Source organism: Haliotis asinina, chromosome 5 (assembly GCF_037392515.1).
Source record: "Haliotis asinina isolate JCU_RB_2024 chromosome 5, JCU_Hal_asi_v2, whole genome shotgun sequence".
NCBI classification, from domain to species: Eukaryota; Metazoa; Mollusca; class Gastropoda; order Lepetellida; family Haliotidae; genus Haliotis; species Haliotis asinina.
In genome coordinates this window covers 44,758,657-44,775,113 of record NC_090284.1, presented here as the reverse complement: position 1 = coordinate 44,775,113, position 16,457 = coordinate 44,758,657, and the positions used below count along the sequence as shown (strand labels likewise).

Sequence of the window (16,457 nt, the reverse complement as noted above, 5' to 3'; positions counted from 1 at the left end):
TACCGCACCACCCCCTGATGCCATGCTGATTGGGAGTGATTGCAGACACAGAGCTCCTGCTTCAACACAAGCACTGGTGAAACAAATTAATTCAAGATGGCATTAAGATAAACTAATGACCTATGTTTGACATGGAATTAAAATATCCTTCAACAATTAATTACCATACACAAATTATCAGTTGATACAAACATTAAAACATAATAAATGGTGTCAATTTTTCATCATGTGAAAAAACTACAATGAAATTAATTATTCATGCAAAAGGTGGAAAGTGTAAAAGTAATCAATCAATATACATCATTAACCAAAGAAGGAAATGGCAACAATTACAGGAAGATATCATGGCAGACATTAGAACTGTCCACAGAACACACAGAAGACAATTTGGGTTAAATACTAGAACCAGACTGTTATCACACACACAGGAAATATGTTTGGAGAGAAAACACGGCAGTGTTTGTCCAGCAAACAGGGTCTGCTGCAGACCATCAGTCTCACATGCATACTCTCATAGTAGCTGAACACTGCTGCTCAGTACTTCCAGGTGAGGGATTGAAGCTCACCTTTATTCTTGTGCTGAATAAATCTACTTTACTTTTCTACAGTGAATGAGTTTAAATTTGTGCCTAACTCAGCAATATTCCAGCTATATAGTGGCAGTATGTAAATAATCGAGTCTGGACCAGACAATGCAGTGATCAAAAGTCTGAGCATCTATCTACACAACTGGGAGACAATGACATGTCAACCAATTCAGCGAACCTGACCACCCACACCTGTTAGTCATCTCTTATTTTCTTTCTACAACAGGACCATTTCACTACAGGACTGTGGAAGGGAATCAAATATACATAATTCACATATCTGATATTAAAATAGATTTCTATACTGCTGGTTGAGATTCCCATATATCACAGTTTGTACAAAATAAAAAGCAAAAATACTTCATCAATTAGGAAAATTTGCATATCATTGACTGTTGTTTGAAATAATTATACATCAGTTACTCCAAAATCATACAGGAGAAATTTGGACAGTCAGTGATAAATATGGTATCTAATGCAATTTCCTATTTTGATCGACAACCCAACTGAGGCACAGACCAACAACCTAAACTTGATGGTCAGCAGGTTAATCAATTTATTTCGAGCGACTGTGGAAGTTAATTTCCTTAATACATACATCAGTAGAAGCAGAACCTAACGATCTGACCTGATTGTGAATGTCTAACCCCAGACCACCCCAAGTTCGGCATTCAATTACAGACATTGTAACACATAACCAAAACAAAATGACCTGAGTACATATTCAGGGCTAGTGATCCCATAACACTGGCCCTGATAGAGATCACCAGTCATGCTATTATGGCGCCATGCCACACACCTTCCTACAAAAACAATCAGAGATGACAGAATAGATCAATACCCATTGTGGATATAGTGGTCCCAACATGTGTCCCGCCAATTGCTGGCCTATCATAACCAGTGTTTGCTTGTCAGTATGTCTGCCTTGCTTCATGGACTGTTATTTATCTATGTTTTCAGATGATTCACGGAAAGTGACAAGATAGCTGTACAGGTGATAGCCAGTCTGGCCATTTCATACTGATAACTGCTGGTCAATTATGAATGACTGGCAACACCTTTAGTCATAACTTGATAGACAGATAATTTGCCTGTCTAGTCAAACAAGTATTGGTGATTGATGATTTTCACACAATGCGCCATATTTCGATAAATCTAGATGACACTTAATACAGCAACACATGTCATTCAGGACTGACATATTACTTATAAATGACAGCAGTATGCACCTTTCACCTTGATAACCTGCTATATGACTGCAATCATTGTCAGCACTCATGCTCCACATAACACTCAATCACAGTGATAACGAGATAAGTCACAAAGCTATAAAATTAATTATGTCTTTGAAATTCTAGACTTGCACAAGTTTCTAAGGTACAAAATAATGCTTTAAATGACAATTTCTAATAAATAATAAATAACATACTGGGGCACTGTAGGCTTATCTATACCTGCCTCTTGGAAGGATCGAATATTACCATATATCCATGGGTTCAGCATTCAGTGTTGCCTTCAAACAAGGCTATGATTGAAGCAACTTATCTGTTTACAAAATGATTATAACCAGTTTTCAAACAAACACATAAAAGTGAAATCTAGGCATTGAGAGTAAAGGCAACCTTGGGCATATAATCTACCTGTACTATCTTGAGAATCAACCTTGATGGTCAATGGTGTTCTGATAGACTCAGGAAGGCCATTTGTGAGCGCGGTTGTGGTTGTTGCAGTAGTTGTGGTTGTAGCTGTGGGAGATGATGTAATGATTGTTGTTGTCGCTGTTGTAGTTGTGGCTGTTTGATTGATGGAGAAATTGACAGGCCTATAGGACTGAGTAGGTCCTGTGTGCCCTGAAAACAATAACATTCACATGCAAAGGGAGGTAACACTGATATAGATATATCACTGCAGCACACAAACAAACAACATTATACCATCTGTTTATGTATGCCATAAAAACATTTCCAGAAAGAAACATGTTTTAATCAGGCCACAAGAAGCTGAAACTTATTGGAAATGCAACTGAAACAGCTTCACTGGTGGCCTCGATATTAATGAAAAAGTAGATTTGGTGTTTTCCCCCAATTGTTAAGGACTGATTTGAAAACCAAATACAGCATACTCCACAAAGGTATAACAAATCAATCTACAGAAGAAATGTAAATCTCAAAAAATTACAAGAACATCTCACAAGTGATGACGGAAAAATGGGAAGAGATTAATGCCATGCAAAAGTCTAAATGAGCCCTCTTCTATACTGTGCAAGAGTTTGTTAATACTAACAGAGATTATTAATGTGATGGTTTGAACAAGACACAAGGCATTAGACACTAAACACAAGTTGTGTCAAAGAGGCTTTACAACATTCACATGCACACACACAACCATGAAAGCAAAAAAGCAATAAGTAGCCCATTCACTATGCATAAATTTTGTCGCAGTGGCAAAAACTTTCACACAAGGCTAGTAATGATAAAATAGTGAAAGATGACCCAATTTGATTTGTAAAAAAACATAGCCAGTTAAACTTGCTCAAATATATTGTGTGAAAGACGGATACATATTTCCTTTATTGCTTTCATAGTTTTCAAAAGAAGAAGGCAGAAGAAAACGCACCATACGGCGACCATTTTTGTGAGGTAGATGTTGAATGAGAGAATGTGTCACCGTAATTGTCCATAGCAGGACTGACTGTTTTTTTAGGCAGGCCCCGCCTACCACCTGTCAAAAGCAGCCAATCATTAGACAGCATGACTAGTTAACATGCAAATATTTGCACAAAACATTTCTGCTTCAAACACCAAACAATTAATTTTATTTAAAATACATATTTCCCCCAAGTACTGGCCATACAGCATAGCTTCAAAGTTTGTATCTTTTCAAAAAAAACACCCATTTGGGCCTGGCAAACGGCAAATATCTACAAAATATTGGATTTCGGGGGGTTTCTTAGACCTTTCCCAAAAGAGCAAAAAAACTGAAGTAAACAAATATTATCTACAGTTCCTTTTCTTCACAAATTCTCAAAAAGTTTTCAGTTTTTACAGAAAATAACAGATGTGATCTGTTTAATAATCAGTTAAATTTTGACATAAACTTCACAATCTCAATATTTGTGACAAAAGTTTCTCTATGTTTGGTTTGGCAGAAATTGAAATAAGAATGACAGAAGACAGTCCTATTGGAGCACAGATTTAGAGAGAGAATACAGATATACATACACAGCTGTATACAGACATTATGAACAGATATATCATTGACACAACAATATAAAGGAACCCATCATCTTACAAAGCAGCGTGACCTTGTATGTCAATGAAAGAGTGAATGAGATGGGTCTCACCCTCTTGGTGCCATATTTTCATAAGCAAAACATGCCCTACGGTTTTCTGGCTTGTAGTCATCTGGCTCTGATTAAGTGCAAGCTGTTTTGACTATTATTAGGCTGAGCTGTGATTAATGTGGCAAAGAATGCATAGAGATATCTCTTCTACTAGCACCACAAGCTGTTTGCCGCACAGACAATGCATTGGCATTACAAGCCTTCCAGTATAATATCAATCACATAAACTTTTTATTTATCCAAACATTTTCCTCCAGCTTGAATGTCAAGTAATCTTATATCAGATTTATTCATGATCCATTCTTCCAAAAACAAAAGTATTTGGAAGGTATGTTTCACACGGCAAAAATACTACTGTGCGATGTCTGACAAAATATACTTACATTTTTCACACAAATTTTGTAAATGACCTGTGCCACTTTTAGGACAGGACATGTCTACCATGGACATTTCTGATTTTCAGTGATCCATTCATGTAATTTTCACAGTATGTTTTTGCCCATTACACCAAACAGTGAGTGAGTCAAGTTTTACGCCGCTTTCAGCTATATTCCAGCAATATCACGGCAGGGATACCATATACACCAAACAGAATTTGGTTCTGATGGCAATCAAGACTGGATATTCTTCTGCACTGGCAATCTAAATTATCTCCTAAACTGATAATATATTAGTTGCTGTGATGTCAGCCATTGAGAGTATATACAGAAGCACACTTATACACCTAGCAAGCACCAGCCCTGTTAAAATATGACATTGACAAACTTTATGGACAGCAGTTTATACTTCGTGAGTGTAACATTTCGATACACATTCACGCAGAAAATCAAATAAAAGGACTTGTTGTCCATAAAGTTTCTTCGATATTGTACAACCAAACTTGCCACTCAAATCTGAGAAGATGTTTATCTATATCAAACAACCTACTATGTGGCATGATCATATACCAAGCACATGATCAAATATGATCTTTTCATGAGAAATGAACCTAAACTCCAACTATGCAAAAACATTGGAAGGTAAACATCTCACACTGAAAAATACAAATTCAAACTTTGCACAGTCTTTCACAAGAAAAGTCCCCAAAGGGAACTCAAGCCTGAAGTATAACAACTGCAAAACAAATCTTGTACTCAACGTTTATACATAAAAAAACACAGTTAAAATTAAAAAAATTGAAAGAAAAATTCCATACCTGAGTTCACCTGTATAGTCTGTGTAGAACTGAAAACCTCCCCGTTGTGCCGACCATTTGTAGTAGTTGTATCTTCACCTCTAACAAACACACACAAACAACACAAAGTAAACACAAGGAAATTAAACATACAACAATAATTCAACCAAAATTCAAAACAAATCACTTTGACAATACACTCATTACTGAACCAAATGAGAAAATAGTCCATGCATATTCAGATAAATATAAAGTTCTGCAATGTTATTCAACAGTTGTGGAATATATACTATACAGACCAACACTGACAGTCCAAGTCAGAGCAGGAATTACAGGAATTTACAACTGGTGACAGTGACAAGGTTTAATTTTACATTAACAGTCACAAGTGAGAACAAGTGTCTGACACGATCAAGAAGATGAACAATGTTAGAGAAGATCTTGGTAGAGAATATCCCCTGACTCATCTGGTATCTCCCAGCTCCACTGGCTCCACATGACTACATGCTCCGGTTACGTCTACACTCATACACTACAATATAACTATACTGTAACTGTCTCTATCACTGCCTTCATGTTGTTCCTGTAGATCCAGTATTAGGGAGGCACAGCTTACATATCTATGAAGGTTGAGTGGGGAAGTTCACTTCATTGATAAGTTATAAATGGACAGAAACAGTTCCTCATATGTTAATGTATGTAATCCTCACTGACGACAAAAAGATATGAGACAGGACAGGACAACATTAGACTTTGTCTCAGAAATGAAAACATTTTATTTCGTTTGTTATTAAACTGTCTTTAAATACGTAACAGAAAGAAACCCACAAAATCTGCTCATATTCTGAACTGAGGAAGTAAGTTTTTATGCCACTTTTAGCAATATTCCAGCAATATACCAGAAATGGGATCCATACATTGTACCCATGTTGGGAATCAAACCTGGGTCTTCAGCGTGACAAGCAAACACCTAAACCACTAGGCAAACACATGACCCCAAGGAAATTGAGACTTGTACAGGATATATGATCTAGACTCAGGATATTTTGATATCTCTGCATGATGGACCAGGGTGATAGTTCCCGTCCAATACACACAATATCAAGTAGACAAGAACCAGCAGACCTTTACAGAATACATGGCAATAGTTCCATCCAATACACACAATATCAAGTAGACAAGAACCAGCAGACCTTTACAGGATACATGGCAACAGTTCCATCCAATACACACAATATCAAGTAGACAAGAACCAGCAGACCTTTACAGGATACATGGCAACAGTTCCATCCAATACACACAATATCAAGTAGACAAGAACCAGCAGACCTTTACAGGATACATGACAATAGTTCCACCCAATACACACCATATCAAGTAGACAAGAACCAGCAGACCTTTACAGAATACATGGCAACAGTTCCATCCAATACACACAATATCAAGTAGACAAGAACCAGCAGACCTTTACAGGATACATGACAATAGTTCCACCCAATACACACCATATCAAGTAGACAAGAACCAGCAGACCTTTACAGGATACATGGTGATAGTTCCCATCCAATACACAAAATATTGAGTAGACAAGAACCAGCAGACCTTTACAGAACACATGACAACAGTTCCATTCAATACACACAATATCAAGTAGACAAGAACCAACAGACGTTTAAAGAACACATGGTTTGATGGATACACCATGCTCATTCTCTACCTTTGACATGTATCAGACATGTACATATGTTCATAATAGTGTTATTTGAGGGTATCTATTGATAATCTATTCAAATCCCTTCAAAGAAAAACACTGTTTAAACAGTAACTAAATATTTATCTAATAGAGTAATTCTAACAGAGTAATTCATGTAAAATCTTAAATCTGTACTGATTTGTACAAAATACTGTGTAACTACCATCTGATGTCACTAAGGTGGTAACATTCCAAATCTAACAATGTTGCAAAGGTCAAGAAGAAAACAATTAAATGCCAGAGAAGTATATCATGTGACATATATCTGACCTTCATGATACGACTGACACCAAGATTAATAAATCATGTGCCAGACTGCACACTAAATCATTCTTTTAATGCCAGCTTGTATGGAACAGCTAAAACATAGAGATAATTCTTGACACAAGAACATCAGTTTTCTTTTTAACCCAGCCTACCATGTAATTAGTTAATGGGTATGTAGATATCAAAAACCCAGTCAGATACACCAGATAAAAATTTCCAATTCAAGAAATAACATGGAATAAACATGGAGGAAAAGATTCTTGAATGTTCTGAACTCAAATCATGTTTACCTGACAACGCTCCAATGTGTAAAACCTTAACCTATTTACCCAGTTCATAAGTTCCCCATTCATTTATGTTTGACAGTCTGATACCAAAATATCTGATCTCTGTATGTACATAATCCCCATAAAGGCAATGGATTTATTTAATGTTGCTCAAAGGGTTCACCTAGTATAAGTAGTTGTAAGAAAATGCTCTCAAGATCAAGTAAAGTCATACACTTTCAAGCTTGGCATGAAAAAAAACACACTTACAAAACTTCTTCAAAATTATTGTAAATTTTAAAGTTTGTAATAATTCAGAAAGTAATATATTTAAAACATTGAACTAACAATATTTCAAACACCAATAACATCACTAATAATCTGTACAGAAGACAAGTACCAAAACTGTAGTACCCACAAAAGTAGAGAATAAAATGTCCCATTTGTTGAGTACAAAGTACTTTCTTCCATGATTTTCATAATCCATTAAAAGTGACAACAGGGTGAAAATTCTGACTGCATAACATAAAATATTTCACACAAACTAAGCCTTACTTGACTTTTGGAAAACAGAATGGTATTGCTTCACCTCAAACACATACTAAGTCTAACTTGACTTTTGGAAAACAGAATGGGTATTGCTTCACCTCAAACACACACTAAGCCTTACTTGACTTTTGGAAAACAGAATGGGTATTGCTTCACCTCAAACACATACTAAGAGCATCAATCAATCTAAAATATATGCTGTCATGAAGACTAATGCTTATGATTATACTAATGATTCTCTAGATCTTTGTCCTTTATTGCTAACCTACCACAGAATTTCAGTCAACAACCAATCAGTAAGCCTCTTCCAAGCAAAGTTCGGTATAGATCTACGTTCAAATTTGTGTCCACACTAGACCTAGCCCTCAATATATTTCTAAAATATTTTACTTCCATAAAATTCTTGAATGAGTAGATGTTTTATTGGGTATTAAATGGTGACCTTTCTGGTCCTTAAATAGCCAGATATTCCTAGTTTTATTTCAGATAGTACATAATGACAGTAGGTGAATACTTCCTGTTGACTGGACAACTACTTTTCAGAATTGAAGCTTCTGTAGCGAATGGGCCCAGATTATTACCATTATGGAATGGCAACATGATACACAAGATAATCCAGGATGAGGTATCCCTGGCACTGAGTGAAACCAACCAACAAATCTGACAGGTGCTCCACGCTGCTCTGTTTATATCCTTTCCTACTCACAAGTAAAATATCCACTGACGTCAGAAACTCTGAACAGGTGAAACTGTGTCTATGTAAAAGGGTAATTTTACACCACCACCTTCTTCAGTCACCCAACAGGACCTTGAGTTAACCCAACACACATGACATTCATAGCTGAGTCCAGGGACACCATAAAATGCTCCCTTGTGAGTCTCACACTCATGCAAGGTGTGGATCTCACACTGATACAAGGTAGAGACTCGAGCATCAGTGGTAAGGTGTACCATTGTCTTGTTTACCTCTTTCATCTCCAAGTCCATCTGCAGTCTAGAAGTCTAGTGACATTCAACACAAACTCATTGTCCATAAACAACAGGAACACTAATCACTATCTCCACACTATGTCCATAGGTATCTTGTCCTTAAGAGTGCCTCCCAAACTGCATCCTTATACTAATGTTATGTTCGTGGCACTCTCCACACCCATCGCAGAAGCATATCCTTCCAGACACACACAATATTGCAATGTCTTATCAGCAATTATCTGCTGTTCATTAGAGAAGGTTGCAGCAAGCTTGTCTAAGGTAGAGGTAACACAACACTATAACCAAGTCCATCCACACAGAAACACGTCTCACAAACTCATGTTCAAAAGCATGTTGTTCATCTGCTCAAATCTCACAAAATCCCTGTGCTTCTTTCAAAGCTGATGGAATCCAATTAGGCTCCTAAAAATCCTTGATGAAGCACACAGTGTTACCTAAAACTTACACATCTCAAATTAGAAACCTCAACCAAATCTTCCTTCAAATTTGTGTTTGCCAAAATCAGTTGTTTTAACTGTATCAGGAACACCTTACCTATGTCTATGCACATCCTAAATCCATTTAAAGCTACTTCTGTATTCACAAAACAGAGAATATTGCATCAGATGTCCAGCTCATAACCACCAACAGAAACATGAAACAGAACACATCTCCGTGGCTTCTTATCCCTCCCTGTGACCTCCATGATTAAGTAAGCATGTTCAGGTAGGTAGTATCTACATGTATGTATATGTGTGCTGGTGTAGCCAACTGCCCTATAGGGAAATGCTGGGGGGTGTACCCACCCAATAACCTCACCAGCTGAGTCTGCTAGGACTACTCACTATAGGGCCTGGCTTCCCCGTTATTTACAACAACTGTTTTTGTGCGTCAGTAGTGCTGTTATTCTCCTCCCACAGAACAGACTGGCTTACATCTGCGCAAGACTTTCAGATCCAACCTGCTAAACCACCTCCAACTGACAAATTTCAGAATATAAACTTTATGTTTTTCAGATTTTGACTCAGTTCTGCTCAGCTTTACCTCAGCCTATACAGGCTTCCATTTCGGTTCCAACCCAGATTATCATGGCAAAATAATAATTATGATTGCTAGTTTTGTGTAGTTGCAAAGGTAAGAGTTCCGCCAGTAAACCCACGCTTGAAATGTGTTCAATTTATTAGGTTTATTTCAAGGTTTTTGGGTTGGGTTTAGGATTCTGGGATAAGAGTTAGGGTTGGCTTAGGGTTGGTAAGGGTTAATGTTAAGGTTTTTGATAAAAACCATTTGTTCTTAGACACAGGATGAAAAAAATGAGTCCGAAATCTTTCTGTTGCAAGTTTTACAAGCACAGATATGCATGTGACATTTGAATTCAAAACTTTGTTCCAAGTGACCACTTGTATTAATAAAATTTCATTTTCACTATGGTGATTTATATGATAAATATCACAGCAATAATTTGCAACAAATCTTGCACTTTCTTAACAATTCAATATAAATTATGTCTTCCTGAATAAACAACCAAACCTATTTCATGGGATAATGTTGGACACGATATTTACATTTCTGATCCAATGAGTTTGAAGGGCAATGGACAAATATGACTGTGGGATTAGCCTGGCTAGTAAAGTCAACACAACTCCAATGGCACGGTGAAAGCCCTGAAGGAGGACTCAAATATGCCACCATAAATGCATTTATTATCAATATCAATATAATATCAATATCATTATCAAACTTGTTTTATATGGATCCATAATGTCCCAGTTTCTGGTGGATATTGCTGTCAAAAGAGTTTGTGGGTGTGTTGATGCAACATTCCAGCTGAGTAATGTATCCTTGAATTTACAAACTTTCAGCCAGACAAACCAGTGATTAATATCATAAGCAACAATCAATGCTATATAATGATTTTTAAACACTTACATCTGATCCATATAGTTGCCTCTTGTGACAAACAAAAAAGTGATGCTTTGAAGCAATTCAGCTTCAACAGATAAACCTTGCAATACATTAAGCTAGATTTAAGGCCACCTTGGTCTATAATTATGTCTACAGAGTTCCTTATGGTTAACTGATGCTGGCACAGATCACCCAGACCTTTCATATAAAGTTCAACAACTTCACCATGTAATCATTTACATGATTAAGCCATAAAGTTTGAAGTGTTCGGATATATACTGAGATGGTTGTTGGACACAAAACAAAGCCTCATATTTGTACCCATGACAGAGCCCTGCATGATGAACCAACACTTAAACACGATGAGTACCATAAAGTCTTATGCTTAGTCCCTGATTATGTATGATTTTTAGGGTTTTAGCATTGCAGTGAGCGCTAGGCACTAAGGAAAGTAATGTGGTTCAGGAACTGTGAGAGAGACTTGGCTACCCTACTGCCCCACATCATTTTCCAGCCTCATGTTCTATTTCCAGCCTCTTCACACCCAAAAGGGGAGATAACTCTCACGACATTCGATGACATTACTTGCACACAATTTAATGATGTGTTGACTACAATCTACATCCCTACACCCAACTAACGATGCTACAAAGAGCAACTGTTTTAATTCCATTCTCATCAGATGTGACTCACCTATTTCTTCCCAGGTACAGATAAGACAAAAGAAACCTGAGTCCAATGTCTGGAGCATATGGAAGATATCTTGGCAAGGGTTTATTTTTATTCCAGACCTGTTGGGCCGACTCTACAGGTGAGCATCTCACAGTATGGGGTGACCTATTTGGCAAACATTACATGTGCAGTGATGTAGGTGATATAATTACGTACACCTCGCTCACCTTCAACATTTACATATCTGTCACATTTCTCCCTTACACTGATAACCTACAGCCTGGCTTTGGCTTCTCACGTGTAATGTGATCATGATGTATTTGACTGTCAAATAACTGCACAACTTGCACTTCCTTAACTTCAAACTCACTTGTTGCTGAAGCATTTATTGTAGATCACACAATGGAAACATTCTCGTGTTTTGGAAAGTTTGAAAAATAATCCACGATTTATATTGTTCATCATAATATGGACACCTGCAGTCAATACCCTGTTGATGCCTATGATACATAGGTAACAGAATGTTGATTTATGACACAATAATATTTCAGCCACGGTATCTTGCAGCATCAGGCAAGGTTTCATTGAAACGTTTGTAGCCCTAGGAACTTCTTAAGCCCATTTAAAACATATTGATTTCTATCAAAGTTAAGAATTCATAGGGTTACAAATGTTTGAAGATAAGGGCCTTTGTGCCTGCTTTCACAAAGCACTAAGGTGTTCATAAGTCACTAAGGTAGCCTTAGTGCAGTGTTGAGAATGGGAGTTAAGGTTAACCTTAGTAAAGGTTGAAAAGGGCCCTTGGTATATATCATCAGGTCTAAGTTCGGCTAGGCAACTACTGGTGGTAGCATCAGTAACAATACTTGCCATCAAAGCAAAATGCCACACAACTACAGTTGTACAGTTATATGGTTTTGTGAAGATTTTAGCAGTATTCCAGGCATATTACGGTAGGGAACTCCAGAAATTGGCACCTTACATTATATCCATGTGGGGAGTTGAACGACTGTCTTGGTGTGACAAGTAAATAATTTAAACACTAGACAACTCCTACACCCTGGCATGCAATCAGCCTGGCCCCACCATAAAATCTTAATTAACTAACTCCTACAACAATATTACAGGGTACAAAGGACATACTGAGTGCCAGAATTTTTGGTCCATATACATATTAATTGCAGTAAACATTTTCACTTTCAAGAGGTAATAAACAATCCGAAGTAACAAAAAATCTGATTGAAATGCGTGCAAAAAGTAACCCATATGAACAATTTTTTATTATTCATTACAACTGTTTATGTTCTCTGTGAGCAGCAAGCTAATATATTCCAGCAATAGCAATTTTTATTACATCTGGCTCAGGGCCAGGAAAGTGTACATGATGATATATTGAAATAATCAGAGTGATTCAACAGTTAACAGTTATATGTTATTTCCCCGACGGCATGCCTACATCATTGCTCAAATTGATTATGAAATGTAAAATATCTGGTAACATGTCATGTGTGACAGACACATGACTGATTACCCCATTAATCTAATTACCTGTATCCATCACACTAATACTGATCACAGATATATCACACATCATAACATGTTTCTCTGGCAGGTGCTCTTCATTCCTGTCATGAGCAGCCAATAATAAATATCAATGGAGTTCTTCAATCTAAAAGATATTTCTGTATCAGTCGTTTTCGCTCTTTTATTTCCTTTATAGATTAAGAAGACAACACTGGCATAGTTCATTTTATAGATAAGGTAGACAAATAACTAATCTCTGAACTGATGATATTTTACAGAAAGAAAAAGCTCATAGTAAATAAATGAAATGATACGAAAGGGATCCCTGAGATTTTCTTCATTTTCAGTCTAACCACTAGCCTCTGAAAAGCTCAGTAAAAATTAAATGAAAAGGAGCCCTGAGCTTTTTTCATTTTAGAGACCCGGAAGCTGTGGAAACCTAGACTTGTCACATATAGTATAGACTTGTGTGGTCTTTCTTGGATATCTTTGCTTCGGGGTCTGTATGACAGACTATAGAATAGAATACATTTCAATTGCGGTATGATGACAAGCCTCCACAACATCATCCAATCACAAGAATTAAGGGTTGCTGAAAATCAACACTAACCCAGATCTTCCCAGCAGTATTAGACCCAGGCTTAATCTCTGGATATATATAATTATGATACTAACAAATAAACCCATTTAAACTGAAAAGAAGCCCAAGTGAGATGGGAAATTCAGAACCTTAAGAAATTTAGACTTGCTTCGCAAGGTAGGTTAGACAGTTTGGAGAACAATATGGTTCAGGAACTGTGAGACTACAGCAGGGTATACAAGCCTACCATCAGTGGATGACGAGAGCCATACAGGAAATAAGCAGCCTTCTACAACCTGGACTGTAACACAAGCACTCTAAATGTAAGTGTTCAGTAAGCACCCACTTCCTCAATAGGGGACCGGGTTCAAACTGGGAAGACATAATGCATTCATTCATCATGCTGACAACACCTGATGTGAAAAGGGTTCCCTCTTGGCTACAATGTTTTCAACAGCAGGTTTAAAATATCACAAATGCCTTCAAGAGGATAGCCCCTACAATTCATGCTAAACAGTTTGATAACATACCCGAGGCGTTTAGTTTTTAATTGTGGTGTGACACATTCTTGAACATACAAAATGGTCCACTTGTAAGAAGCGCTATACAACAAGTATTATGCGGAGAGCCATTCCACTGAGTCATTTCATAACAGCATGTTATTACTGCTGTATGACACTTAGGATATGTTGTCTTATCCACCATAAATAGTCATAAAACTAGGTTAATATTGCTAAATAATGCCCCAGTTCCTGTTCTAGAGTTCTTATAGAATTAGAAGTATGTGAGTATGACTATATGATGCTTTTAGCAGAATTCCAGCAATCTCACAGCAAGAAGACACAAGATATAGCCTTCACACGTTGTACCTTCAAGGGAAGTGAACCCACACCTTTGGCAAGACAAGCAAACTCAGTAACCACTAGGCATCCCATCATCTTGCACATTCACAAGGTGGTTCAGGTCCTAACACAAAGGAAGGACAGTGAAGTATACTAAAAACACTGGCAATACATTTCAGGTTTATTGTGATGAGTACAACTACTAATGTTTTGGCATGACAAGCCAATCCTTAATCAATGACCAACCCAACTGACTGCAACAAAGAACAATCATAATTGGGCACATTGTGGAATTTCAGATTCGTGGTAGTCAATATTTCTCAGACTCAGGTTTTGTCCAGTTACAATTCCTCTGAATAGCTCAGACTCTTCTTGTACTGTCTCTGAAAAACTTCTTACCTTCTTAGATCGAGGTAAAGTTTGTCCGTAGCATTCTTAATAAGAGCTTGGGCATCACCATGGTTTAATCCATCAGCTCTTTGTCCATTTATTGCAAACACATAGTCCCCAACCTTTATGCCCTCGTTGTACGCCTTGCTGTTGGGATTTATCTGAAACAGTACAAAATAATGATATTATTCTAAAACATTTTCATCAAGTGATGACTATTTCCCATTGAAAAAACATTACATTTTGTTCGTACCTCACTGAAGTATTTTAAAGAGATCTTAATTATAATTCAGATATCAATAGTAATAAATTTTTATTTTTTTTCCTTTTCCACAAGCCATGTGGCCATGGCTGTAATTAGCACACAATGTCCATAGTTTTGTGCTGACTTCGCCAAGCAGAACACTCAATAAGCCATTCCTGAAGTTAACTTGCTGTTCTAAATCTTCATACTGTGTTTCCCCAATGAACATAATGAAGGGCAAAGCTTTCAAAATTAAAAAAAAAATGACATTCCAAATTAATCCCATGACTAAAGATGCACTGGAAGAACATTATTTGTGTTGATACATTGATTCCTGATAAAGCGAATCACTGCCATTGAATGTTTGATTGAATCATACAGCTTTCAATGGAGCCCAAACAAACAGCCATTCATTGCACAAGGCTTTCCATAACAGAAAAGATCAATAGGTACCAAAGAGCAGACTGAGAAAATCTGACATTCCTTAGGATTTATATGTACATAAAGGCGAACAGTCCGATATCAATCTGTTAATCAATTTGCTAACTCACTGAAACACTTGTGAAAGGCTTCATAGCCATGGGAGGCTTCATAAGATAATCAAGTTTCCAGTTTACAAAAGAAGTTATATCAAAAACAAGTACATGAATTAGTTATTCATCTGTCTTGTTTAAACAGCTTCTCCATGTAACATGAGTCTGGGGATAATTCTACTATACAACAAAGATACTGAAGCAGATGGCCATTTATACGATTTCATAGATACGGCATCAGGGTAACACAGAATTAAATAGAGCTGTCTAAGACATTCCTGCTTGCTGATAACAATGTCAGTAGTGAACTGCAAGCTACAAAATACATATATTTCCTGTACTAGCCTGCTTTCTGAGACAATACTTGGAGAGAATATTATATATCTGTCTGATACCAACATACTTGAAAGGGCAATATTACAAGGATACCTCGTCTATCTGACACCATTATGCTCTGAAGGATGATACCAGCACTGAATACCATATATGTCTGATTCAGACCGTACTGAATACTATATATGTCTTATTCAGTTAGCACTGAATACCATATATGTCTGATTCAGACCGTACTGAATACAATATATGTTTGATTCAGACCATACTGAATACAATATATGTCTGATTCAAACTGTACTGACTACCATATGTCTGATTCAGACTGTACTGACTACCATATATGTCTGATTCAGACCATACTGACTACCATATATGTCTGATTCAGACCATACTGAACACCATATATGTCTGATTCAGACCATACTGAACACCATATATGTCTGATTCAGATAGCATGGAACACCATATACATCCAATATTCAAACAGAACCAAATACCACACGATTTGATTAAGACAACA

The 16,457-nt window shown here is 36.9% G+C and overlaps 1 protein-coding gene across 12 annotated transcripts in view; it reads right to left on the bottom strand.

The window, feature by feature from the left end:
- LOC137284579 (sorbin and SH3 domain-containing protein 1-like) overlaps positions 1-16,457 on the bottom strand; it is a 171,532-nt gene that overhangs the window by 74,134 nt on the left and 80,941 nt on the right. For 7 of the 12 annotated variants that reach the window (XM_067816433.1, XM_067816437.1, XM_067816438.1 and 4 more), the window contains exons 2-4: positions 14,834-14,985; positions 5,126-5,205; positions 2,228-2,437 (exon numbers count right to left, since the gene is read on the bottom strand). In XM_067816433.1, the coding sequence (XP_067672534.1) occupies positions 2,228-2,437; positions 5,126-5,205; positions 14,834-14,985 (442 nt within the window). Of the gene's footprint in view, positions 1-2,227; positions 2,438-3,203; positions 3,309-5,125; positions 5,206-14,833; positions 14,986-16,457 lie in introns of all 12 variants that reach the window. The other 5 variants (XM_067816435.1, XM_067816436.1, XM_067816439.1 and 2 more) reach the window with 2 other exon arrangements.